The sequence below is a fragment of the Schistocerca cancellata genome, chromosome 5, assembly GCF_023864275.1.
Source record: "Schistocerca cancellata isolate TAMUIC-IGC-003103 chromosome 5, iqSchCanc2.1, whole genome shotgun sequence".
Classification (NCBI taxonomy): Eukaryota; Metazoa; Arthropoda; class Insecta; order Orthoptera; family Acrididae; genus Schistocerca; species Schistocerca cancellata.
In genome coordinates, this window is record NC_064630.1 from 241,889,959 (window position 1) to 241,917,399 (window position 27,441).

Genomic DNA, 27,441 nt, shown 5'->3' on the forward strand with positions numbered 1-27,441 from the left:
GTTCTCCTGCTTTATTTCTTCATTGATGGTCCTCGGTGTCGACGTACTGCATTGTGATACTGGCTGAAAAATGGGGGTGGAAGTTCAACACTGACTACTATAAATGATGTAGCCAACAGTTGCACAGTTGCGTTTCATAGTTTCACTGTTCAACCCCCCCCCCCCCCCCCTCCCAATAATACACTGTTATATGGCTTGTTAACTACTGTTTAACTTTCGATAAGCCTCATTAATAGTTTGCAGACAAACATCAGCATACTGCTACAATAGTTTACTGTTGAATATCTATGAGCAGTAAAAACCTAACCACACAGTTCACAGTTCTTACAGAGTAATGCAGTACGTATTGAACAGACACGTCATTGTTTTAACACAAGGCTTAATTGTGTTAAACTTATTCCACTGTTAAGTTAATGCATTATTGTTGTTCTAACCAGCACAGATTTCTCGTCTGAAAATCAGCTGGGACCAAAAATTGGGCCTTTACAATCATCACAATAATAGGTACTGAAACTATACATTGTTTGCTGTTCAATTTACAGAAATTACAATTAAAACATAATTCATTAAAGTAACTGAATACCTCGAAAAATTGGTTTCTTCTACTATGAGGATTAACTCAAACTCCGTGTCTATACCCTGCAGAGGGCGCGCCTTTCATACTTCCATGACTAGGCGTGTTGCGGCTTTTACACCGCAATTAGTATTGCATTTTTGTTGATTGCAAAACATGTTGTTTTTTTCCACGATAATGCCCGACCTCACACAGTGAATGTGGCCAAACGACTCTTAATGGAATTTCACTGGGACGCATTTGATCATTCTCAGTACAGCCCAGACCTCACTCCTAGCGACTTCCATCTCTTCTTACACCTAAAATCTGGCCTTGGTGGTCAACACTTCAACGATGATTATGAGCTGAAAGAACATGTTGCCACATGGTTGAATACACAGGTGGCAACGTTCTATGAAGAAGGCATACAAAAACTTATGCCACGCTATGACAAGTGCCTACAAAATTTCGGGTGCTATGTAGAAAAGTAGTTTGACAGTTGTAGATTTTTGTACGATAAATATTTTTTCTGTATCTGTACACATTTGTTTTATATAACCAAATGGAACTTACTTCGTGGAAATACCATATATACAAGCGGCTCTTCATCAAAACTCTAGCATTATCTAGCATAAATGGTTTGATCCAGAATTAAAATCATCTACTCCATTTCTTTTACTTGAATTTTCCCTATCATTTTCGTGCTCATTCCGGCTATCCTCCACCCAACCATTCCTTGAATTTCTACCACAATTAGTCCTCTTCATTTTATTTACCTGAAACTCTCTCTCTCTGATTGGTTATTGTCATCAAAATTCCTCCTACAATCTTCCACTGAGGGCTTCACCCTCACCACTTTATCAACATAATTCAAGAAATCACTAATATTACCCCTAGGGGCAGGTACAAGAAATTCTCTAACTTTCTGAGGCAACTTAGTTTCTAAACCTATAATTACTGGTTCGCTACCTAGCGCTTTGTTCAAATATTTCAGTTTGTTCATCCAAAGCTGACAGAAACCTTTCACAGAACCCTTCCTAGAGTCAAATCTCTCTCCTCCCCAAAATTTACTCAAAATTCTCTACTGCTTTTCTTTCTCAAAGCTTTGCCATGAAGTACAGCTATCACATACCTGAGCTGCCCATCCATAAGCATCCCCTTTCAAAAAATGTCTCACAAATCACATTTTTTCTTTGTCATTCTGTGTTTTAGGCAAATCATTAAATTCCCTAATGAAATCTAGTGGATACACTTACCCATATGGTTCAAAATTATTAAATTTCTTATAACTAACAAATGAAGGTCTGTTTGTGATACTACATACTCTATGCTTTAGATATTGTACCTCTTCCATCTTTTTCTCTATTTCAGCCAATTTAGAATCTACATTTTTATTTACTTTTACCTGTTTTCCTCTACTACTACTGCACACATGATTTCTACCTCCGTCTCTAAATCATTTTTAATCTGATTGACTTTGTTCTCAAGTTTAACCCTGTTTTCAGCAAACTTTCCTGGCTGCTCTGACTTCATCTTCACACTGTTTTTCAGATGCCTCTACCCTCCTACCATAGTCATCACAAATTTTCTTTCCCTCTTCTACACATTTACTACTCATTAATGTTAATTTGTCATTTGTATTCTGTTCTACTGTCTTTATCTTTTCACAACAATGTTTAACTACCACCTCAACCTCATTTCTAACTTCTTTCTTCAGTTCACCCTTTAAGATAACGTCAGTTCTAATGCTATCAGTTTTCTTTTCCACCCTTCTAATGTCTTCTTTCATACTACTAATGTCTTCTCTCATACTCATCTGACTCAAACTACTCATAATTTGCCTTAACATCACTTCCACTTTTCTGTCTGCCATAAACTTTTGCTCTTGCTGACTATCGCTACTTGATTCCTCCTCCTTAGCCTTAACAATTTCATCCACTACAGTACTGTTTTCGTCCGTTTCACTCACATCACCAAACAATGTAGACAACGGTTTTTTTTTTTTCATTTAATCTACAATAAGACTTTCATCCCCATCACTGAAAGTTACATTCATGTCTGATTTATAACCACATCATCTACAGAACCAGTCCCAATTAGTTCTTTCTGTTCATTTAAAAACTTAACCCCTACAGCTTTGTTTTCAGTCACACAACTCCCCTGTTGTCCAGTGTCTCCAATCACACTGTCTTGTTCATTAGGGCCACTCATTATGTATCACTCAATGTAAAATGGCTTTTGCTATGAATTACCTTATTTTTAATCACTCGTCTCCAGCTGCGGTTGTCATCTCAATTCATTGTCTCCACGGCTGCTTCAAGTTGTAATTCTCTCGGTGAGGCGTCTTGTTTATCTCTGTCGGATGTGTCCACCTGCTTACTGATTGGCTGCACCTGTACTCAATGGCTGCTTCCAAAAGAACCCACTCGTTGATTGGCTGCTGTCCTACAGTGACCATGAAACCCATGCGCTGATTGGCCATTGCACTTTCTTCATTACAATCACTGTATAGTAAACTGTTCTTGATTTCGCTGACAAAGTTTGTGAGTCCTTTTATATTGTGTCCACATAAAATAGTCCTCACCCATAAGGGCACCATATGTGACGTCCACCTGCTTTATGTCTTCGTTGAAGGTCCTCTGTGTAGACGTAGTTCCACACATGTCTGCAGTCTCAGACAACTGACACCACACTGCAGTGTGGTTTCAGTTGTCTGAGACTGTAGACTTGTGTGGGAGTTGCATTTGTGTGTGTGTGTGTGTGCGCGCACTCGTCTGTGTCTGTGTTGTACCTATTGCGACTCAGCATCTCCGCTCTACAGTGAGTAGCAACTTTCCTTCTCTAATATTGCTACATTCCATCCTGGATTTTCCACTGTTTGATACACTAAGCACAAAGTTAGGTAAGGTGCTGTATTCTTTAAAACTGAGGGCCATCTTTTCTCTTTTATGAAAATGCAGATTATACTCACATATGTTAATGGTAATTAGTCAAAGATGAAAAAATGAATTTAATGAGGCAGGTGGCAAAATAAGAGGGGAAGTAAAAATATCCCAGCTTGCTTCGTCACAATCTCCTGCAAGTCCTATTTGGTATGGATCTCACACACTTTAACAATTTCCTGTGATGAGTTGTAGAAGTATGCTTTATGCAATGCCATTTGTATACCGACTGTGTTTTCCTAGTATCATAAGAATGTATGTAAGTTTGGCTCCTGCTTTACATATGACTGAGCCTAATGTGTCACTCCATTTATTACAGTGTTATCATGAATTTTTTCACTTGTATTACAGCTGTGGGGCACGTTTTAATGCAAAATCTTGAAATTAGTGGTTTGCAAACTGACTACTGTGATCAGCAAACTGAAAATGGTAACAACTAGGCTAATACTTTAATCAGCATTTTAAGCATGCAGCCCGAGTTTCAGATCTGCAAGACTTAGCATATTAGTGTTATTTTTGTTGTAAAATGTTTTGTGCTGAACCTTTAATCTGTGGCATTACCGTACTTCAGTTTCATACACGGAAGGCATTGCAGAACTCATTAGTCTACATCACATCTACACTGGTACTCAGCAATCCACCTACGGCATGAGGCAAAGGGTATCCCATACCACTGCCAGTCATTTCCTTTCCTGTTCCACTTACAAATAGAACTACGGAAAAACAGTTGTCTATATGCCTCCGTATGAGGCATAATTTCATGTAATCTATCTACGTGGCCCTTACGCACAATGTGTGTTGGAAGCAACAGAACCGTTCTGCAGTAAGCTTCAAATTTTCTCAAAAACACTTATATGTTGTTCGAACCTACTGGTAACAAATCAATCAGCCCACCTCTGAATTGCTTCAATGTTTTCCTTTAATCCGACCTGGTACAGATCCCAAACACTCAAGCATTACCAAAGAACAGGTTACACTAGTGTCCAATATGCAGTCCCCTTTGGTGGTGGACCACTCTTTCCTAAAACTCTCCCAAAAAAATGAAGTTGACCATTTGCCTTCCCTACCACAGTTCTCACATGCTCATTCCATCTCTTATCACTTTGCAACATTAGGCCCAGATATTTAAACAACTAGCTCTGCAGATGACGAAGAAATTGAATAAATGTATGATGAAATAAAAGAAATTATTCAGATAGTGAAGGGAGACGAAAATTTAATAGTCATGGGTGACTGGAATTCGGTAGTAGGAAAAGAGAGAGAAGGAAACGTAGTAGGTGAATATGGATTGGGGGCTAAGAAATGAAAGAGGAAGCCGCCTGGTAGCATTTTGCACAGAGCATAACTTAATCATAGCTAACACTTGGTTCAAGAATCATAAAACAAGGTTGTATACATGGAAGAAGCCTGGAGATACTGACAGGTTTCAGATAGATTACATAATGGTAAGACAGAGATTTAGGAACCAGGTTTTAAATTGTAAGACATTTCCAGGGGCAGATGTGGACTCTGACCACAATCTATTGGTTATGAACTGTAGATTAAAACTGAAGAAACTGCAAAAAGGTGGGAATTTAAGGAGATGGGACCTGGATAAACTGAAAGAACCAGAAATTGTACAGAGTTTCAGGGAGAGCATAAGAGAACAACTGACAGGAATGGGGGAAAGAAATACAGTAGAAGAAGAATGGGTAGCTTTGAGAGATGAAGTAGTGAAGGCAGCAGAGGACCTAGTAGGTAAAAAGACGAGGGCTAGTAGAAATCCTTGGATAACAGAAGAAATACTGAATTTAATTGATGAAAGGAGAAAATATAAAAATGCAGTAAATGAAGCAGGCAAAAAGGAATACAAACGTCTCAAAAACGAGATCGACAGGAAGTGCAAAATGGCTAAGCAGGGATGGCTAGAGAACAAATGTAAAGATGTAGAGGGTAAGATAGATACTGCCTACAGGAAAATTAAAGATACCTTTGGAGAAAAAAGAACCACTTGTATGAATATCAAGAGCTCAGATGGAAACCCAGTTCTAAGCAAAGAAGGGAAAGCAGAAAGGTGGAAGGAGTATATAGAGGGTCTATACAAGGGCAATGTACTTGAGGACAATATTATGGAAATGGAAGAGGCTGTAGATGAAGTTAAAATGGGAGATATGATACTGCGTGAAGAGTTTGACAGAGCACTGAAAGACCTGAGTCGAAACAAGGCCCCCGGGGTAGACAACATTCCATGGGAACTACTGACGGCCTTGGGAGAGCCAGTCCTGACAAAACTCTACCATCTGGTGAGCAAGATGTATGAAACAGGCGAAATACCCTCAGACTTCAAGAAGAATATAATAATTCCAATCCCAAAGAAAGCAGTTACTGACAGATGTGAAAATTACCGATCAGTTTAATAAGTCACGGATGCAAAATACTAACGCGTATTCTCTACAGACGAATGGAAAAACTGGTAGAAGCTGACCTCGGGGAAGATCAGTTTGGGTTCCGTAGAAATATTGGAGCATGTGAGGAATACTGACCCTACGACTTTATCTTAGAAGAAAGATTAAGGAAAGGCAAACCTACGTTTCTAGCATTTGTAGACTTAGAGAAAGCTTTTGACAATGTTGACTGGAATACTCTCTTTCAAATTCTGAAGGTGGCAGGGGTAAAATACAGGGAGTGAAAGGCTATTTACAATTTGTACAGAAACCAGATGGCAGTTATAAGAGTCGAGGGGCATGAAAGGGAAGCAGTGGTTGGGAAGGGAGTGAGACAGGTTTGTAGCCTGTCCCCGATGTTATTCAATCTGTATGTTGAGCAAGCAGTGAAGGAAACAAAAGACAAATTTGGAGTAGGTATTAAAATCCATGGAGAAGAAATAAAAACTTTGAGGTTCGCCGATGACATTGTAATTCTGTTAGAGACAGGAAAGGACTTGGAAGAGCAGCTGAAAGGAATGGACAGTGTCATGAAAGGAGGGTATAAGATGAACATCAACAAAAGCAAAACAAGGATAATGGAATGTAGTCGAATTAACTCGGGTGATGCTGAGGGAATTAGGTTAGGAAAAGAGACACTTAAAGTAGTAAAGGAGTTTTGCTATTTGGGGAGCAAAGTAACTGATGATTGTCGAAGTAGAGAGGATATAAAATGTAGACTGGCAGTGGCAAGGAAAGCGTTTCTGAAGAAGAGAAATTTGTTAACATTGAGTATTGATTTAAGTGTCAGGAAGTCGTTTCTGAAAGTATTTGTACGGAGTGTAGCCATATATGGAAGTGAAACGTGGACGATTAATAGTTTGGACAAGAAGAGAATAGAAGGTTTCGAAATGTGGTGCTACAGAAGAATGCTGAAGATTAGATGGGTAGATCATATAACTAATGAGGAGGTATTGAATAGGATTGGGGAGAAGAGAAGTTTGTGGCACAACTAGAAGAAGGGATCGATTGGTAGGACATGTTCTGAGGCATCAAGGGATCACCAATTTAGTATTGGAGGGCAGCATGGAGGGTAAAAATCGTAGAGGGAGACCAAGAGATGAATACACTAAACAGATTCAGAAGGATGTAGGCTGCAGTAGGTACTGGGAGATGAAGAAGATTGCACAGGATAGAGTAGCATGGAGAGCTGCATCAAACCAGTCTCAGGACTGAAAACCACAACAACAACAATTTAAACAACTTGACTGTGTCAAGCAGGACACTAGTAGTACTGTACCCAAATATTACAGGTTTGATTTTCCTACTCATCCATATTAACTAACATTTTTCTATATTTAGAGCTAGCTGCCATTCATCACACCAATTAGGATGTTCTGTAACTTAAGAAGTCTTAGAGCCACTCACATATCTGTGAACCTATTCCATATGCTCATACTTTCTTTAACAGCCTGCAATGAGGCACCATGTCAAACACTTTCCGGAAATCTAGACATATGGAATCTGCCTGTTGCCTTTCATCCATAGTTCCCAGTATATCTTGGGAGGAAATGGCAAACTGAGTTTACCATGAGTGATGCTTTCTAAAACTACGGTGATTGATGGACATAAGCTTTTCGGTCTCAAGATATATCTGAACTAAGAATGTGTTCAAGGATTCTGCAGTAGTGATATTGGTCTGTAATTTTGCTGGTCCATTCTTTTGCCCTTCTTATGCACAGGAGTCACTTCCACTTCTTTCAAATCGCTTGGGACTTTATGCTGGGCAATAGATTCACGACGAATGCAAGCTAAATAAGGGGCCAACGCCACGGAGCATTCTTTCAAAAAACGAACTGGGATTCCCTCCAGACCTGGTGACATTTGATTTCAAATCCTTCAGTTGTTTCTCTGCACCAAGGATGCTTGTTACTATGTCGTCCCTCTGGGAGTCTGTTCAATGGTCAAACAATGGTATGTTTGTATGATTCTCCTGTGTGAAAGTTTTCTTGAATGTGAAATTTAAAATTTCAGTTTTCATTTTGCTAGCTTCAACTGCAACACCAGACAGGTCAAGTGACTGGATGGAAGCCTCAGACCACTTAGCGATTTTACATAAGACCAGATTTTTCTCAGGTTCTTGGACAGATGTTTTCATGATGTATGAGACTGGTAGTAGCTGTATGCTTAGGCAGACACCTTTTCACAGACACACAAATCTGTACTAGCCTTTGTTTGTCATCATTTGTGCATTCTCTTTTGAACTGAGAGTGCAACAGCCTCTGTCTCACTAGCAATTTCCAAATCTTGTTATTAAACCATGGTGGGTCTTTTCTGCCCATAATCCACCTTACTGGGCACATAATTTCCAGACCATGATTTACAATCTGCTTAAACTTTGCCGATAAATCCTCTATGTCAATCTTAGTGGAACTAAGAGATGTCAATTCACTGTCTAAGTGAGACGCTAACAACTGCTGATCTGCTCTTTCCAGCAGAAATATTCTCCTAGCCTTCTTAACTAACTTATTAACTTTCATAATCATAGTTGCTATAATGATATCATGATCACTAATCCCCTTTTCTATACTGACATTGTCAATCACGTCTAGTCTATTAGTAGTTACAAGGTCTAAGATATTTCCATTGTGTGGGGGCTGTCAAGCTATCTGCTGAAGACAGTTCTCAGAAAATGTGTTCAGAAGTACTTCACATGACTATCTGTTCATACCCCTACAATGAACCACAGACATCCCGGTCAAAACTCGGTAGGTTAAAGCCGCCTCCAATTAGTATTACATGATCTGGAGATTTACATGCTACCGACCAGATCTTTGAATGGCTCTAGAACTGTCACAGAAGAATTGTGTGGCCGGTAAAAACATCCAACAATTAACTTGGTTTCACCTAGACCTGTTACACACAAACAGATAACTTCACTGTCATACTGACCTTTGACCTCAACAGACATGTTTTTGTCAACTGCAATGAACACTCCACATCCTATGGTCTCTAATCTGTCTTTCCGATACACGTTCCATGACTTGCTAAATATCTCAGACCTTTCAATTTCAGGTTTCAGCTAGCTCTCAGTCCTGATAATAATTCGAGTGTGACAGCTTTCCTGAAGGGCAGTAAATTTGGAAACTTTGTTACAATACTTCGACAATTTACTGAAAAAATTTTGACAGTTGAAGTGTCTTTACTCTGAACACAGTCTGACTTCCCTTGCTGAGTACTGCTTGGCGAGTGTTCATCAGAATACCTCAAACTAACACCTAGCCTATAAAACCCTTATATGCACTCCAAGTATTCTGCTATCCAAGTAGCAGCCAAGACCATCAAAGAGTCATCTAATCCAACATTAAGTGAGGTGCTAAACCTCACAAAACACCAGCTTCAGCACAGGCCACATTAGTGCTGAATGGCTTACTGATGATGGATGGTCAAGATCATCATCGGAGCAACTGAACATCCGTTCATCTCTTAGTCCAGCAATGCAAAATACACAAGTTTTTGTCAGTAGTTAGTGATTCACTTTCATCAACAATAATAAACACGCACAGAAGAAAAGCATTTTATTCACTGTAATCATCTCACAAAATGCAAGAATCTCACAGAAATAGCAGTCTTTTTGTTGTGCCTGTCTGCAACTCTATGTTTCCTGGATATGGTGCGTAGGAATCTACTATTTTCATAATACTGTTGTTAATGCACCTTGGACTTACCAGTGTTTGACAAAAATATTTCCCCTCACATTGCTGCCTATAAACCTCAAGTAAATCAACTCAAACAAATTGTATCACAACTGCAACACAAGGCATGAGGAATTTCACTGCCCATTCTGTGACATCAAGATGTTTTACATGCATCAAGTTAGGACACCACCACACAAGTGTCTAAAGGTGCCAGCAATCAACAGATTGTGCTGCCAGCATGCTACATGTTACTAAGCCATTTTCTACAGGAAAAAAATTATGTTAATTTATGTCAACACATAATGAGAGACGTCAAGCTGGACACAGGTGCGGCTGTGTCTCCGATTAATCTGGACACCTACCAGTGCACAGTTTCACCACTACTGCAGTATACTCACTGTACAGTGGTGATATACAGTGGTTCCTGTTGCGGATTAAATCTCAGTCTGAGCTTAATACAAAACAAACTAACATCAAAGCAGGGCCATATTGATGTAATAAATAACTTTCCAGGCTATAAGTACTTAAAGAGATGTAGTTTTTCTTACATAAAATTATCATACCACATTTGCTCACTCTCCCACCCACTCCATCAACTAAGCAAAAACGTGGTTAATTCTGTTTGGACAGAAGTATGTCAAAAGTGATCCCTCAGCTTAAAAAGAGCCTTAGGACAACACTGTGTCAAGTGAAGTTCACTTCAGCAAACCCCTTTTGTTGTGTACCAACACATCCGATTTCAGCACTGTAAATAAACAAGAACTGTGACCAAACGAAGGCTCACAAATTGAGAATGTCGAATAAAGTAAGAAGATATTACACATTTATCTGTTTAGGATTAAGTTTAATTTGATCATTGTTTCACTGTTTGGCCCCTACAGCTCTGTTTCATTTTTTGGTCTCTATTTTAAGGTCCCTGTTAAAACAGCTCAAAGGCTGCCAATGTAGGCCTCATTTCCTGTGCTTACAATTACAAAACCATCTATTTTAAATGTGGCCTTGTTCACCAGATACAGAATTCTACTCACACTAAGTGTTATGTTCTGTCACAATACATCTTCCTTCACCCTCAACGAATTTACAATTGAGGCACATATACAGGGGATGAAATGAGACCGCAATCATCTGCTTTGCACAGTTTTGTCGGCCGTGTAATGAGGTTCACTACACCTATTACCTAAGAGCACAGACATTTTCTTCTCTTGCACATGTGCAGACCAATTAGTACTCCAACCTGCTGCACCTGTGCATACAGTAATATTATCACACAGGACTGCACTTTTGGTAGGAATGACGGCTATACCCCAGGGGCGACAAATTTTTGATGTTGTAGGTGATTACAAGTAGCAGGTACAACAACGGAACCAGCTCTGCTCATTCAGACCTGCAAATCATCCCCCCCCCCCAGACTTGGGCTCATAGAAAACACCACACCAATGTCGTGATCCCCGGCCCCACCTTTCTGGCCACCCCCTGCGGGTAACCACTCTCTTGCTACAGGCAGACTTAAGCTGTACCAAGAGGCAAACAACTATCAGATATCACCACCCATCTATTGTAGTTCAATTAATACCTGGATGGGCCAATCACAGCTCAGACATGCCAAGGGACCCTTTTAGAGAGGGATGAGGGTGTCCTGCACCTATCGTTCCATTTATTTAGTCAGCTAGGCACACACTTAACCAGTTATCGTTCTATGTTCTCAATAAAGAGGGGAAGTGTTTACTACATTATATGGGAATTCAGATTCCATACCCAGCCTGATTATCAATATCAACACATAGTAGAAATATTCTGGCCTTGTATTCTGCCAGTTGTCCTGTGCAACGAATAGGGCACAAGTGGCATCGTGTCTCGTGTCGGGTGCAATCTACTGCGAGGTGGACATGACTACTGATGCAACACTGCAAAAATACTGTGGCTGATAGAATTGCATTGACCATCTTGCACCCTGTGAAGCCACAGTTACTGTATCTTAGGGATCCAGAGTTCGACGATGCCTATTTAAGGTTCCTGACTTGAGTTACTCATCATACAAATTTATCACATTTTACAGAAATCTTTGCTATGTTCTGAACTTTGCTTCTCGTCAGCTACTCACTACATGAACTATGATGCTGCAGATCACCCTGTATGTTCCACCAGACTCACATCAACGTTTGTGCAAGTGATCTCTGTACGGTTCATAAAGCATCAAACTTCACTGAAATATACAATGATAAAATATAGCATACACAAGAAAGAAGAAAACTTCATATTTACCTTCAAGTAAACACCGGTAAGAGCCTCAAGAGCATCAGCCAGAGCTTTATCACTAACAGTTTGCACGCCAATGAAAAGTTCAGAGTTGTTTGGCGTTGCTAGGTTCCAACTGTTTCTCATGCCAACTAACTGGTCCACTGAGTGCTCAACTTCACTGAGATTCAATTTCTTCAGATATTCTGGAGCTATATGTTCACTTAAGAATTTTCTACGTACTAGTCGCGGAACGGTGAAACCAGGTGGTACCCACGTTTCATCTGGTACGAACCTATGAATCTGAATTTAAAGTAACACATTTGAAGTAAACCGAAATAATAATAAACTAAAATATATCAAGGAAAAAATCTATGATACTGTTTTATTAAAAATAGCTACTGCTTTCCATGCAGTGTAAAAGATAATAATAATAAATTTTGGTCAAAATAATTGTTAATGCAACTTAATACAGGTGGATATTATCTTTAACACTTCCTAATTCCAGTGTTTCACTAAATCAGTTCTGAAAAAGACCTACAAAATTAACAGTGCCATGGCAAACTAAAAAGTAGTCAGTAGACTCTGGTCACTTCCATATCGCTAGCTGTAGCAACAGTTCTATTCAGAATCCAAGCATGCCTCCAAACATGAAGTTTATAGTATTAACAGGTGATAGTAAGGGCTAAATCGCGTAAAAAATCCGGCCGTATCACCGAATGTAAAGCTGCCCAATATTTGATGAGTACTAATCTGTCTTCACTGATTAATTGAATGTGATTAATGGAGGGAGATAAAAACAACACTGGTCTAGCCCACTGCTTCCCACACTGAAACTAAGTTTATTGTGCAGTTTCATTCCCTGAAATTCTACTAAAGCTAACTGGTACCCATAAAAACATCACTGTGGAAGATATCTGTAGTCCTAGTGGGCACATCTTCTGACACTATCATCATATGGTCCCACACTTCAAATTTGGTCATTCGCTGCCCAGTAAACTTCAAAAGGTTGTGCTATTTGCAAAACATCTGCGAACGACAGGTTTTCCCAGAGTAAAGCCTTCTGGCACACTTCCTCATCTGGAGCTACACAGATAATTGTGTTGTGTACCAGAGATTGTTTTGTTTTAGGGCACAAAAACAACTGGGGTCATACGCACCAACGTCAAAACTATATAAAACGAAGAGAGAAAGGAGTTAAAAAACAACTAAACGTGAATCCCAATTGACATAAGAGAAGACAGCTAAAAACGGGTACATGGAGAAAGGGCTAAAAAAGACACTATACAGAAACGGAGGTCCAAAACTAAAAATTAAATGCCTTTGCCATATTGCTTTGATGGATTAAAAGTAAAACTCAGTCGACAGCCCACGCGTCATTTGCTAAAATGGCCTGTAACTCAGACGGCAAACACAAGTTGGAATGTAAATGGTTAAAAAAAGGACTCCATCAGGAAGTGGCAGACAGTTAAAACTTGGGCACAATGTGTACAGAGTGGTGGGAGAGTGCCACTTATCAAATGACGATGGTTAAAAAAAGGCAGTGCCCAATATGCAACCTAGTTAAAATGACCTCCTCCCGACAGGAGGGCTAAGAGGAGGTCGTCCAAGCCACAGGGAGAGGCTTAATAATCCTGAGCTTATTCCCATGAAGGGATGACCAATGGTAACGCCAAAGGGACACAACCTCGTGACGGACAGTAACACAGAGACCATTGGAAGGAATATAGGAGCTAGTGGGATGAGGTATGAGGATGGCAGGCTTGGCAGCAGTGTCAGCATCCTCATTTCCTGGCAGACCAACATGATCAGGAACTTCACAGTGAGTGAGCAAGTGACAGTTTTCCTGGACCCGTTGCACTAAGGGATGCACGATATACAGCGCACAGAGGCTTTGAAGTGAGCTGAGAGAGTCCGAGCAGAGGACACAATTGAAAAGTATGTGTTGCCAGATGTACTCTATGGCCTGATACAGGGCGAAGAGCTCAGCTGTAAATAGTGAGCAGTGTGCCGGAAGCCGTTATATAAAGACGTGGGCGCTAATGACAAAGGCACAACTGACACCATGGTCAGTCCGAGAGCCTTCAGTCCACACAAAGGTACTATCGTGAAATGCCATGCGAAGGTCATGAAGCTGAAGGTGATAGAGCGAGGCTGGAGTAGTGTCTTTAGGAAGCAAATGAAGGTAAAGGTTAACACAGGCCGCTTCACAAAGCCACGGTGGTGAACGGTTCACACCCACCGGGAAAGTTGCAGGTAAGATGAAGTTAAGCTGCCAGAGAAAGTGCTGAAAGTGGACGCCAGGGACGGGCTCCATACTGGTGGTCAAAGGAATCATCGAAGACAGAGGCATAGGATGGGTAGCCACACCTGGCCGTAGACAAACGGCATGCATACCTGCTGAGGAGAAAGTCACGGCGGTAGGGCAGTGGTAGCTCAGCAGCTTCAGCATACAGACACTCAACCGGGCTACTGTAAAAAGAACCAGTGTCCAAACGGATACCACGATGGTGGATAGTGTTGAGACGGCGTAAGAGGGCAGTACAAACAGAGAAGGCTGGTTCGATCGGCACCCCAGGAAGTACCATCGATGACACATAGGATACTGAAGGACCATGTACAGCGGGCTGCCAGGTAAGACACGGGAGGACCAAGAGAGTTTTCTATCTTGCACGAGCCCCAGGAATTTCGTAGTTTCAACAAACGGAAGAGCAACAGGCCCAAGTTGTAAAGATGGTGGGAGAAACCATTTACCCCAGTTTCATCAGTGGAAATATGAAAGCCACTGTCAATGCTCCAGGAGTAAAGACAATCAAGACATCGCTGAAGATGCCACTCAATGAGACAGGTCTGTGGAGAACTGCAGTAGATGGAAAAATCATCAACAAAAAGGGAGCCGGAGATGCCTGGCAGGAGACAGGCCATTATAGGCTTAATGGTGATAGCAAAGAGGACGACACTCAGGACGGAACCCTGAGGCACAACATTTTCCTCGATAAAGGTGTCCGACAAGGCAGAACCCACACGTACCTCGAAAACTTGATCTTTTAAAAATTCCTGAAGGAAACAGGGCAAGTGGCCACAGAAGCCCCACGTGTAAAGAGTATGGAGGATACCAGTTCTGCAGCAAGTGTCATAGGCCTTCTCCAAAATGAAAAACATGGCCACAGTCTGGAATTTCCACAGGAAACCATTCATGACATGGGTGGCCAAAGTAATGAGATGGTCAACTACAGAACGCCATGCTCGAAATCCATACTGTGCAATTGTTAGTAAACTGTGAGACTCGAGCCACCCTACCAGCCAGGTATGAATCATACATTCCATCACCTTGCAAATGCAGGTGGTGAGAGAGATGGGGCAGTAGCTAGAAGGAAGATTTTTGTCCTTACCGGGCTAAGCTATGATGGTGGCTTCATGCCAACACCTGGGAAATGTGCCCTCTGCCCATATGTGGTTGTACACATTAAGCAGAAAGTGCTTGCCCGCAAGAGAAAGGTGCTGCAACACCTGAATGTGGACAGTGTCTGGCCCTGGGGCGGAGAATCAGAATGAACTGAGAGCACGATCTAGCTCCCTCATAGCAAAGGCGGCATTGTAGCATTCATGATTCTGATAAGAGAAGGGTATCGCCTGAGCCTCCTCAGCTTGTTTCTGATGGAAGAAGGCAGGGTGATGATGGGAAGAGCTTGAAATATCTGCAAAATGGTGGCCCAAGGTGTTGGAGATAGTAATAGGGTCCACGATAACATCGCCTGCTAGTGTCGTCAGGCTGGAAATTGGTGAACGGGTCTTGGTTCCAGAATGCTGTCTGAAGTTGGCCCACACAACAGAGGAAGAGGTGGAACTGTTAAAAAAACTAATGAATGAAATTCAGCTAGCTTTTTTGATATCCCGAAGAATGCAACGATTCTTTGCATGCATCTGTTTACAATGAATGCAGTTTCCCATCATAGGATTATGGTTAAAAATGCGGAAAGCACGTCTCCGTGCATGAATTGCATCACGGCATGCCTAAGTCAACCAAGGGACTGGGACACAGAGGAAGTGAGAGGAATGGAATGTTCTGAAGCAGTAAGGATAACATTTGTGAGATACTCCACCTAGTCATCACAACTGGAGAAATTCTGTTGTTCGAAAGTTGCCAGGGAGGAGTAAAGCTGCCAGTCAGCCTTAGTAAGCTGCCATTTGGGTGTGCATGCAGATGGGGTAGGAGTCAGTCATGGGAAATAGTCGCTCCAATAGGTGTTGAAAGAACGGACCACTCAAGACAATGGGCAAGCTGGGCAGTGCAGAAGGATAAGTCCAAATGGGAATAGGTGTCCAATGAGTCGGAAAGGAATGCGGGTGCCCCAGTGTTATGGCAGAAGAGGTTGAGTTGATTAAGAAGATAAGCCAAGAGGGCACCTCCCTGACAGGTTCCGGGAGAATCCCAGAGGGGATGATGCACATTAAAGTCACCGATTAGCAGTAATAGGGGAGGTAGCTTCCCAATAAGCTGAAGGAAGTCTGCCCTGGTGACATCAAACGACAGAAGGACATAAATGGTACAGTGGGAAAAAGTCTGGTGAGGAAGGAAAAGGCGAACAGCAACAGCTTGAAGATTGCTAGTCACAGAGATGGGTCATCCCTTATGAGCAGCATGATGCTCAAATGAGATGGAATGCCAAACTCAGGGGGAAAGTCAAAACAAACTAGGAAGAAATGTGAAAGCTCAAAGCAGTCTTGAGGACACAATTTTGTTTCCTGAAGGCAGAGTAGAAGGGGATGCAGTAATGCTAAAAGCACCCATAAATCCTCTTTGTAGAACCAAAGGCCACAAACGTTCCACTGGAGGAGAGTCATGATGAGGAAGAAATGAAGAGGTGTTAGCTCGGCGGCTGTGGAGTGACAGCCTGCGAAGACTCGCTGCTACAGGGCACAGACGCAGGAGGATACTGCTCTGTGAGGTCCACAGAAGCATAGTCTTGTTTGTGCTGTTGATATGTGGAGTCCAATGCAGAAAAACATTTGGTGGTGCTCACCGGCAACACAGAAGCCGGCCGGGCAACGATATCATGTGGTAAAGGAGAAGACTATTTGCCTTTGGTGGACTTCTTCAAGCCTTTCTGGTTAGCGAAGGATGATTTGGGTGTTGTTTGGCTGGAGGGACGTAGGAAGTTTTCATGGGAGTACTCCTCCTGTCCTTTCCGGCCTACTGGTTGTGTAGCTGGTGGCTTCACCCCTTGAGGCACGAGTTTGATGGCTTGTTGCACAGCTGAACAGGGGGATGACAATGATACCGTGACACTAGGTGATTTCACCTCAGAGCTGAATTTCAGGTCTCATGTCTGTGTGGCCATCTCCTTCATGAGTGAGGGGTAACACGAACAGAACTATAGGTGCCAGCCGGGGAACACAGGGTTTGTGACTAGCCAATAGCTTGCGAGTGACTGGGTAAGGCAGTTTTTCCTTTACCCGGATCTCCTAGACAGCCTGCTCATCAAGATACATGGGTGTCGACGAGTCATTCTAGTGTGGTTGAAATGGTGACACTGGTAGCAGTGCAATGGGTTCAGAATGTATGGTCGGACTGTGATGGCGCATTCTTTCCAACTGGGGGTCCCCTTCACAAGGGGGACGCACCGCTTTAGGTGATTGTTCACATCTCCCAAACACCTGACAGGGGTACCAATCAGCAACTTGGGAAGGTAGCAGCTCACGCATCAGGCGCGTGGACTAGCCTTCAGGAGCGAACAGGAGGGAATAAGAAAAAGGGGAACCTCAAATGCTGAAGCAGAGGAATGAGAGGAGAAGGGAAACAAATAAAGAAAAGAGGAACGAAAAACGGTGGTGAGACTGTTCTTATGTCAGCGACATACAATGCGGAACATTCCTAATAACACCCCAGACACGTTTCCCAAGGGAGGGGAAAAATAATAGCAAGAGGATAGACATGCAGCACAGAAGGGAAAGATGCTGCAAAGGCTCGGGCTCCATGGTAGCCAAGCAGGAACCTGCCAAAGAATGGAAAGTCCTGAGGGAGAGCGTACCATAGAGTCTGCGTAAGAGTCATTATGGGCATCAGTAATGAATTGACAATTACAGATAAAGCCGTGAAGTTCAGAAGCCCAGGCCCTGTAAGACTGGTCTGGTTTCTTGCAGCATTGGTACAATTCAACTCATGCCGCTATGACATGCACTCATTTGCGATGGTAGTTGGACAATAAACTGCACACGTGATCAAAAGTAAGAGCTGAAAGTTCCTGTAAAAGAGGCAAGCTGACACAGTACACCTCAGTTCGAATCCATGAGAAGAATAGAGCTTTGCACAAATGCGAGTCTGTCACACTGACAGCCAAAAACTGCAGTCTGCGTAATCTTCTGTAACCTTCCCAATCCTCAGACGAATCTTCAAAAGGAAAAATGCATGCGGATAAACCGGTGGAAAGGTACCCTGTCTGTTAAAGTGGTCACTGCCGAAGTAAGCTGTTCAATTGAGGCCGGTAGCACGGCATCCATAAAGACTAAAGCTGAAAAAACTGCACTTAAAGACTGCACACGTAAACACCAATTGTGTATTAACTATGTAATACAAAACCAGTCCAACTGTGTAGTAACCGAGTAATACACAGAACCGATCAAACTAACAACTCTGAACAATAATAAAAATAAGCCTTTTTTGACTCCACACATAACAAAAGCATCATACACAAGATGCAACATAAGTAACACACAGAACAAGTGATGTGAGTGCTACAAACTAAAAGAACATAGTGAGTGTGAGTCAGCACTGCTCTGTGCATATATAGGTGCAAGTTGCCAGTAGATGGCACAGCAGAGACCGTGCCACATGCACACTTTCTACAGAATGCCTCGAGTGGCCAGCCCACGTAGACATAGTTGGTGGTTGATTAAGTACACATACAGCGCCACTACATGTATATGCACTAGTAGCACGATACAACAGTCCTCAACAAGGAAAAGGGGGTATTTACTTTCTCATTTACACACTAATTATAAAGCTTCCCAAAAGCATTTAAATGTCTTATACTGGAACATTACTCGTACATTAAAACTTTGCACAGGATTCCTGCAAAGATCACAGGTTACAGTCCCAGTCTCGCACATCTCATTTAAAATCAGGGCAGACTCCACTGCTGAGTGAATTTTTATTCTTGAATGTAGGAACTCATACAGATCACATTATGGCACTGAATCTATGCCAAATTCAGAAATGACCCAACATTAGTGTTATGATATGTGGTTAACAGTAAGTACAGCAATCAGTTGTACTAAGAAATCCATCAATGTGGTGGACAGAGGCGGGCATTCAAATCCATTAGCTTCTCTTCAACCATGCATTGTTAGTAAATAAATATTTAATGGTCAATGGCAAACTATTGAAGATGTGTGTTCCTCAATAATGGGCACCTATGTGGACCAGAGTGAGTGCTAAATCTTCATGAAGATTGTTCTTACTCCTGGTATTGATTTCACTAACTGAGGTATTAATTTGAATCTTATTCTTCCCTTTTGCACAAAGTTTCCACAGTGATGAATTTAGGACAATGGACACCACAGTTATCAGTACTCTTGCTGAATATGAATGCTGGGATTGTGTGAAGTGAGTAAAGACATCTTAAACATTAGAATATACAGACAGCTTTTTGAGAAAAAATAACAGTATCAATATTTGGAAGGCCACAAGGGGCTATACTCCGTGCCAGGCCTGTGGGAGAGGCAACCCCCATTGCCCAGGAACTGCTGTTTATTTTATAATACTATCACATATTCCAATATCTCAGGAGATACAACTTGACCAACATCTAAAGCAATGGGCATATGAGTGATTTTTGCAATAATGGAAATCAACAAACTTTTGTAAATATGATGAGAACTGTTGGTGCATGTCAGCAACTTATGGAGCAGCTGGGTGCAAAACATGGGCAATGGGGAAGACGGAAAGGAAAAAATCAGAAGCCTCTGAAACATGGCATTATAGAATGTATTTCACAGTTTGATGGACTGATTAATTAAGAAACAAAGACATGTTGCAATGAATCGAAAAGAAAGAATTGTTTGGGATGTATCATGAAATGAGCCACTGCCAACAGTATTAGTTGAAGGGTGGAAGAGGGGGAAAAAAATCATATATGAATGTAAAGGGTGATCCCATTATGATGTTACAAACTTTCAGGGATGTTGGAGAAGGATAAATGTGTCAACTGGAGGTAGGGAACCCTGGTCCAGAAATGACCGAGTCGAAAGTTATGAGCAAAAATCTGATACCTCTGATACCCTTTTGGCCACTATCAGGAAGACCTCATTGACTTTAGCTACTCTCCATCAGCACCACAGTGTTTTCCTCAGTTGTGTCAATGTTCTTATGATTTTTATTTTAATCTTGGAGTTATTTAACTGAGACAGTCTTAATAATAGGTCAAATTATTTTCCTCAATTGTGCTTTACCATTCCATTCATGGAAGATGATCAGCGATGGAACGTGAGCTTGGAATGAACCAAGACGAGGAAGAAACGTCAGCCATGTGCTTTTCAAAATAAAGATCTTAGCATTTGATATAAGTGATTTAGGGAAACCACAGAAAATTTAGATATGGATGGCAGGAATATGGGTTACAGCACAGTCCAATAACATGCAAATCCAGAGTCTTACCACTCTGTCTAAAATATGTACAACAACAAATGGTATAACAACTTCACAGTAACAACATAGCATCCTGCACCCCTCACTTTGGTACAATACATTGATTATGATAGCTTTGTCTTACTTTCTGCATGCCTTACCTGCAATTTACTTCCAATATCTTTTCCTTTAGCCACATTGTAGAAGTGCCAATTGCTAACAACTTTCATTTTAATACTTGATAATGTTCCTTCATGATGACTTTTATAATGAATGAATAGAAATAGGCTCACAGCAAACTTAAGAAACGAGTCTCCAAGTGTCTCCAATGTTTCAGAATTGAAAAGGTCGTCACAAGATGCTGCAGTCAAAGCCTAGGACAACAGAAAAAAAATCACTATGATTATAGGCATGAGCACTGAGATAAACATGCATTTCATAAGCAAACATAACATGCAGGCCTCCAACACACTGACTCATCAAATAAAATAGTAGTCCTATTTATGACTGCACACTAGCAGTACTCTTTGCTGACACTTCGTAGAACTTGAGTATGGAAGATCTGGTACTTACAGGGAAATTTATCAACTTTTTGTTCCACAAGAAAGCCGAAGAGAGTTTGCAGTTATTGAGGCAACATTTCTAATATGCAAGCAAAGGACTCAGCATTTGCAAAACAGTTTGAGCTAATTGGGAAGCTTCACATTAACCAAGTGAAATGAGAACTGATAGTACATAAAGGAAGTGTAGGAAGAGCTTGCACTTTTAATAATAAAAAGGGGATCATTTGTTATTTTGATAGGTACACACAAGCTGTTTGTTTCTATCAACAAGTAATATAACCATAGAGTATGATGAATGCAGTGAAAATCACAGAAGCATAAAACTTGTGCAAGTTAGCATGTGAAAATAATATTAATGTGAGACACAGATTGAAAAAATTAACTACATGCTACTTTAAATTTTGTGCAGTGTGAAGAAGTATCATAAAGAAGACTAATCAGATTAACATAATTAATTTATGGATGTGAGCTGACAATAGTCAGTAATAATTGGTATCATTCAACCACTGCAAGCAAGTTGTTCAACACTATCAATTACTACTGACAGGCTATAAAATTTGGTTTATGTTGCATTTAAATGAAACAATGCAATCAATTATGTGCTATTTATGATTATTAGAAATTAAAAAGAGCACAAGCTCACAATATCATTGACTCATACAAATATTATGTGACAACATTGCACTTAACATTTAAGATAATTAAACAGTAGTTATATTAAATTAAACATCTACATGGCTATCCTGAAATTCATGATTAAGCGCCTTGCAGAGGGTTCATAATACCACCTTCAACCTATTTTTCTACTCTTCCACTCTTTAACAGTGTGCAGGAAAAACGAACACTTAAATATTTCTGAGAGAGCTCTGATTTGTCTTATTTTATTGCAGTGACCATTTCTCCCTTTGTAGGTGGTTGCCAACAAGATATTTTCACATTAAGAGGAGAAAGTTGGCAAATGAATTTTCAAGAGAAGGTCCTGCTGCAATGAAAATGTCTTCTTCCCAGCTGCCACCCCAATTTTCATATCGCATCCATGGCACCTCTATCCAGTTTTGTGATAATACAAAATGAGTTGCCCTTCTACGAACTTTTTTTATGTCCTCCATCAATCCTATCTGGTTAGAGTCCCACACCCCACAGCAATACTCCACCAGAAGATGGACAAGAGTGGTGTAGACAGTCTCTTCAGTAGAACTGTTACATTTACGAAGTGTTATGTCCCACAACATTATCTATGTGGTTGTTTCAATTTATGTTATTCACAATCACAATTCCTTAGTATTTAGTGGAACTGAAAGCGTTTATATTTGTATGATTTATCAAGAAACCAAAATTGAACAGATTCCTTTTAGTTTTCGTGAGAATGACCTCACACTTTTCATTAATGGTCAACTGATACTTTTCACACCACACAGATATCTCGTCTAAATTATTCTGTAACTGGTTTTTGATCTTATGATGATTTTACTAGACTGTAAAAGACAGCACTATCTGCAAACAATCTAAGATGGCTGCTCAGACTGTCTCTCAAATCATTCATATAGATTAGAAACAGCAGAGGGCCTCTAAGACTTCCTTGGGAAACGTCAGATATCACTTCTGTTTTACTCAATGGCTTTCCATCAGTTGCTATGAACAGTGACCTTTCAGACAAGAAATCATGAATCCAGTGGAACAATTGGGATGAAACTCCATAGGAACTTGTGAGGAATGGTATCAAAAGACTTTTGGAAATCTAGAAATATGGAATCAATTTGACACCCTCTTTTGATAACACTGATAACTTTACGAGAATGAAAAGCTTTACTTTGTGAGAATAAAGAGCTAGTTGCATAGCACAAGAACAATATTTTCTGAATCCATGCTGTGTACCAATAGATGTTTGAACACAGTACCTTTTCCAAAATCCTATAGTAAACAGATGATAGGAGTAATCTGCTGGGTAACAGTTCCCTACTGCTATTTCCTTTCTCGAATACTGTGTGATCTGTGAGACTTTCCAGTCTTTACATATGGATCTTTTGTCAGGTGAGCAGTCATATACAACTGATAAGTCTGGAGCCAATGTATCAGCATACTCTGAAAGGAACCTAATGGATGCAGCATCTGGAACACAGGCTTTGTCTTTATTAAATATATAAGCCAACTTACAGAGGGTAGGCTGCAGTCCCAACCAATTGCTGGTATTACACATGAATTTGTAACAACTCTCATGAGGTAAGGAGTGTGACGAAGGAGAGATGGGGAGCACAATGGCGGGGAGACTGGGAGCGTGGCAGTGGACAATTCAATCAAATGCAGCAAGTAGTTACTGTCACTACTTCTATTATTTATTCAATCTCAAATCTTATTTCAGCATGTATGTGAAACTTGTGATGATGACCTGAATCATGTTGTTGCCACAAAGGCAATTTCAGGAAATAGAATTTAGTATTTTGTATTCCTCTCTGTCAACTCACTGGGTTACCAGGTAGACAAAATTGGCCCACTTAGTTGCTAGTTTTTTACTTTCAAATTCAATCAGCACTTTTCCAACAGCTAACACTACATTCAGTTTCATTTCTTTCTGCTTTAGTTTGCCAATGTTTATGCTTAGCTTAAATATGTGATTAAGTTGTCTCTGCTTACAAAGCAACTTTCTAAAGTGGTTATTGAACCACACTGGTTATTTTCAATCATGGACAAACTTCCTATGTTCATAGCTTTCTAATCTAAAAATATGAAATTTTTTCACAAAATAATAATTTTAAATTTAACACCTAAGAACATGTAAATAGCAGCACAGTCCTAGTAAAAAAAATGGCAGGTATTTCAAAGCACTGGAAACAAACGGGTTTCCAGAAATAGAAGACATACAGGGCAAATGTCACTCTGGGTTTCCCAGGCAGATCATAAAGGATTACTGTGAAGACAGACAAAGCAAATCAAGAATAAATAAAAATTCTAATAACATCGTACACTGGAGCTCTGTTAAACTCAGTATTTCTCTCACTTGTTTCACACCAATGGAGCTCATGACTTGAAAACTATAAACATTTACATTATTATCTTTAAAAATGAAATTTTCACCATGCTTGTCAGATTTCAAATTGTAAATGATCACCACTCTTCTTTTGAGACAGCTTACATTAAATAAAGAGAAGTGAAAAAACACATGAAACTGCAGCTAACTTACTTGCTCCATGTCATTCAGTGTCAAGCCACAGCCCCCAAAATCACTGTTCAGGAGCTGAATGTCACCTGCGTTTTCAGGCATTTCATAGTCCAACACAGAACCCTCAGATATTGGAACCTGTTGATGAAAATGAAAATATGACCTTTATCATTTCAGGTATCTTATCATCACAAGCACAGTGTTCCTGCAATATTGAGGACTTTCCAATGTATCATACATTCATCATCATTAAAAGAACTGTACCCACAAGTACCAGATTGATTGCAATCATTGTTGGCAGGCAAGCAGGTGGTACCACACACACAAAATGATTATGCTTTTCAATTAGGAAGGATCAATGTGTTGTGCTGCACAGCCACAAAATTTACAAGCTAATATGGCATCAGGACCCCCAACATTGTGAACACAAGCATCAAGACATGTGGCATGGAGTTGTACAGGTCTCATGCCACTTGCACCTGAGGATGCAGACCCAACAGACTTGTGGATGGAAGTGATGTCCTGATGAGACTCATCATGGCAATCCACATGTTCTCAGTCGGGGAGAGATCGGGCCATGTCGCTCGCTATGGAAGAGTATCTTATGCAAAATTGTTAAGGCTTTCGTGGCCACTTGTTGACAAACTGCCTATTGGCTTCTGTCTCGGGTTCTTCGGCCGACGTTCATCTAATGATTTTTCTGACATTTCGCCAGCACGAGTGGCTGGCATTGTCAAAGCTTCACCCTCCATTGCCGGTGGTGAACTGGAGCCGAGTTCGCGGCCGCAGACTATATGCACCTGGCGCGCCAACGTCCGAGGGCTTCTACGCGGTCATTTCCGTAGCGGTTCTCCTCTTGCTACCTGCAACGGTCGTTCGCTGCAGTACGGGAAGCCAGGATCCGTTTACCTTAAGGCTTTCCTCTTTCTTGTTGAACAAGTTTCAACAAGAAAGAGGAAAGCCTTAAGGTAAATGGATCCTGGCAAGAGGAGAACCGCACCGGAAATGACCGCGGAGAAGCCCTCGGATGTTGGCGCGCCAGGTACATATAGTCTGCGGCCACGAGCTCGCCTCCAGTTCACCACCGGCAATGGAGGGTGAAGCTTTGACAATGCCAGCCACTCGTGCTGGTGAAAAGTCAGAAAAATCATTAGATGAACGTCGGCCGAAGAACCCGAGACAGAAGCCAGTATCTTATAACTATAATATCAATGAGTCACTGTTTGAATCGACAAACTCGTACAAATACCTGTGTATAACACTTTGTAGGGATATGAAATGGAATGATCACATAGGTTCAGTCGTGGATATAGCAGGTGGTAGACTTCAGTTTATTGGTAGAATACTGGGGAAGTGCAATCAGTCTACAAAAGAGATCGATAACAAATCACTCTTGCGATCCATCCTACAGTATTGTTCATGGGACCTGTACCAGATTAGGACTAACAGGGATATTGAACATTTGCACGGAAGGGCAACATGAATGGTCACAGGTTTGTTTAATCCATGGGAGAGTGTCACAGACATACTGAAGGAACTGAAACGGTAGATACTTGAAGACAGACAAACTATCCCGAGAAAGTCTATTACCAAAATTTCAAGAACCGGCTTTAAATGGTTACCCTAGGGATATACTACAATCCCCTACATATCTCTCACAAAATGATCGTGAAGATAAGGTTAGAGAAATTACTGCATGCAGAGGGGCATTCAAATAATCATTCTTCCAATGCTACATACATGAATGGAACAGGTAGAAACCCTAATAAATGGTACAATGGGATGTACCCTCTGCCCTGCACCTCATGGTGGTTTGCAGAGTACAGATGCAGATGTAAATGTATCCACAGTTGCAAGGCACACTCAGGAGGTGGCAGTGTTATGAGGATGAGGGTCGTCCTGTTGAAATAGGGCATGGGCATGGGCATTCATGAACACCAGAGCTACCACTTGCAGGACCTCATCCTTGTATCATGCAGCTGCCACGGAGTCCATTAGGAACACTAACAGTGGATGGACACCAGAAGGATAATGCTCCCCATGTCATCACACTAGGCTGGCAGGACATCTGACGGGAGACTATAACATCTCGACGGCCTCTTCACTGCACTTGCAGACACAGACCTAGCGGTTGTCTCTTCCAAGACAGAAACAGGACTCATAATTTCAGATGACCTGCAGCCAGTTTGCAGGACCACATGTCTATTGATGTCGAGTCTAGGAGAGTTGGGCACGACACTTTGTGGGCACGAGTGGCAGGTATAACAGTTGGTGTACGGCAACCCCTGCATCATGCAGTTGTCTACTAATGGTACTAGCACTTACAAGATGTTGCACAAAAGGCAGGACAGCTCATTGAAAAGTTCTGATCATTATCATCAGATCTGCTATCACATGGTGGACAATCCTTCAATGTTCCCTCTTGCAGTGTGTGTTCGATGTTCAGATCCTATATGTGCATGCATGCCTTCCCACATCCATTGTACCAACAACAGGTGATTCTCGTGTCCGTATGACCAATGGGGTGCACAATATGACAACGGGACCACCCATCCTCCCACAGCCCCACAATGTGGTCCCTCTCAAACTCGTCCAGCTGGGCAACCTACAGTCATACATGTCGCATGGCCGTAGTGCATGTTCAGGTGCTCTTTAGTGACGCTGTCTGCTGTCATAATGGTCAGCACAGCCATTTGGGGCGCCCTTATGTCAACCAAAGCGCGCGACATTATGGCCTCACCCAGACTCCACAAATGCATGGCCGACAGTGCAAAAGAAATCATTCGCATATCTAATGGTGTATGGTGTGTACATCGCCAACCAGTTTGCAGTGGATCATTTGGGCCCTTGTGGGTGCAGCTCTTTTTATGATTGAGTGTACAATACTGGTTACACAATAAACTTTTAAAAATTACACATATATCACATTTTACACTGTATTTTGCATACTTTATACCAGTAATGGTGACAGGGCATCAAAATTTGGTATTTCATTTGTAGCACATTTCTTTACGACTATGACAACTGGGACCACTTGAATCCCACAATGGTATGGCTGGAAAGGTGACTTTCAGAGAAACATTATAGATGTCTGCAATTTAATACTTTTGCCATGTATCATGAATATGCAGCATACATGTCACCCAACATAGTGTAGCAGTTAAGTCTAGCAGTGAAGTCACAGCTGGCAACAACCTGCTTCCATCATTTTGAATTCTGTTACCCTGTAGAATCTTCTTCACATAAAATGCTTATATATGTGTCA

General features: G+C 41.2%; 1 protein-coding gene across 7 annotated transcripts in view; it reads right to left on the reverse strand.

The window, feature by feature from the left end:
- Positions 1-27,441, reverse strand: part of LOC126188203 (endoribonuclease Dicer-like) — a 425,024-nt gene that overhangs the window by 34,724 nt on the left and 362,859 nt on the right. For all 7 annotated transcript variants that reach the window (XM_049929751.1, XM_049929747.1, XM_049929748.1 and 4 more), the window contains 3 exons: positions 24,198-24,314; positions 20,618-20,830; positions 11,858-12,133 (listed from right to left, as the gene is read on the reverse strand). In XM_049929751.1, the coding sequence (XP_049785708.1) occupies positions 11,858-12,133; positions 20,618-20,830; positions 24,198-24,314 (606 nt within the window). The remainder of the gene's footprint in view (positions 1-11,857; positions 12,134-20,617; positions 20,831-24,197; positions 24,315-27,441) is intronic.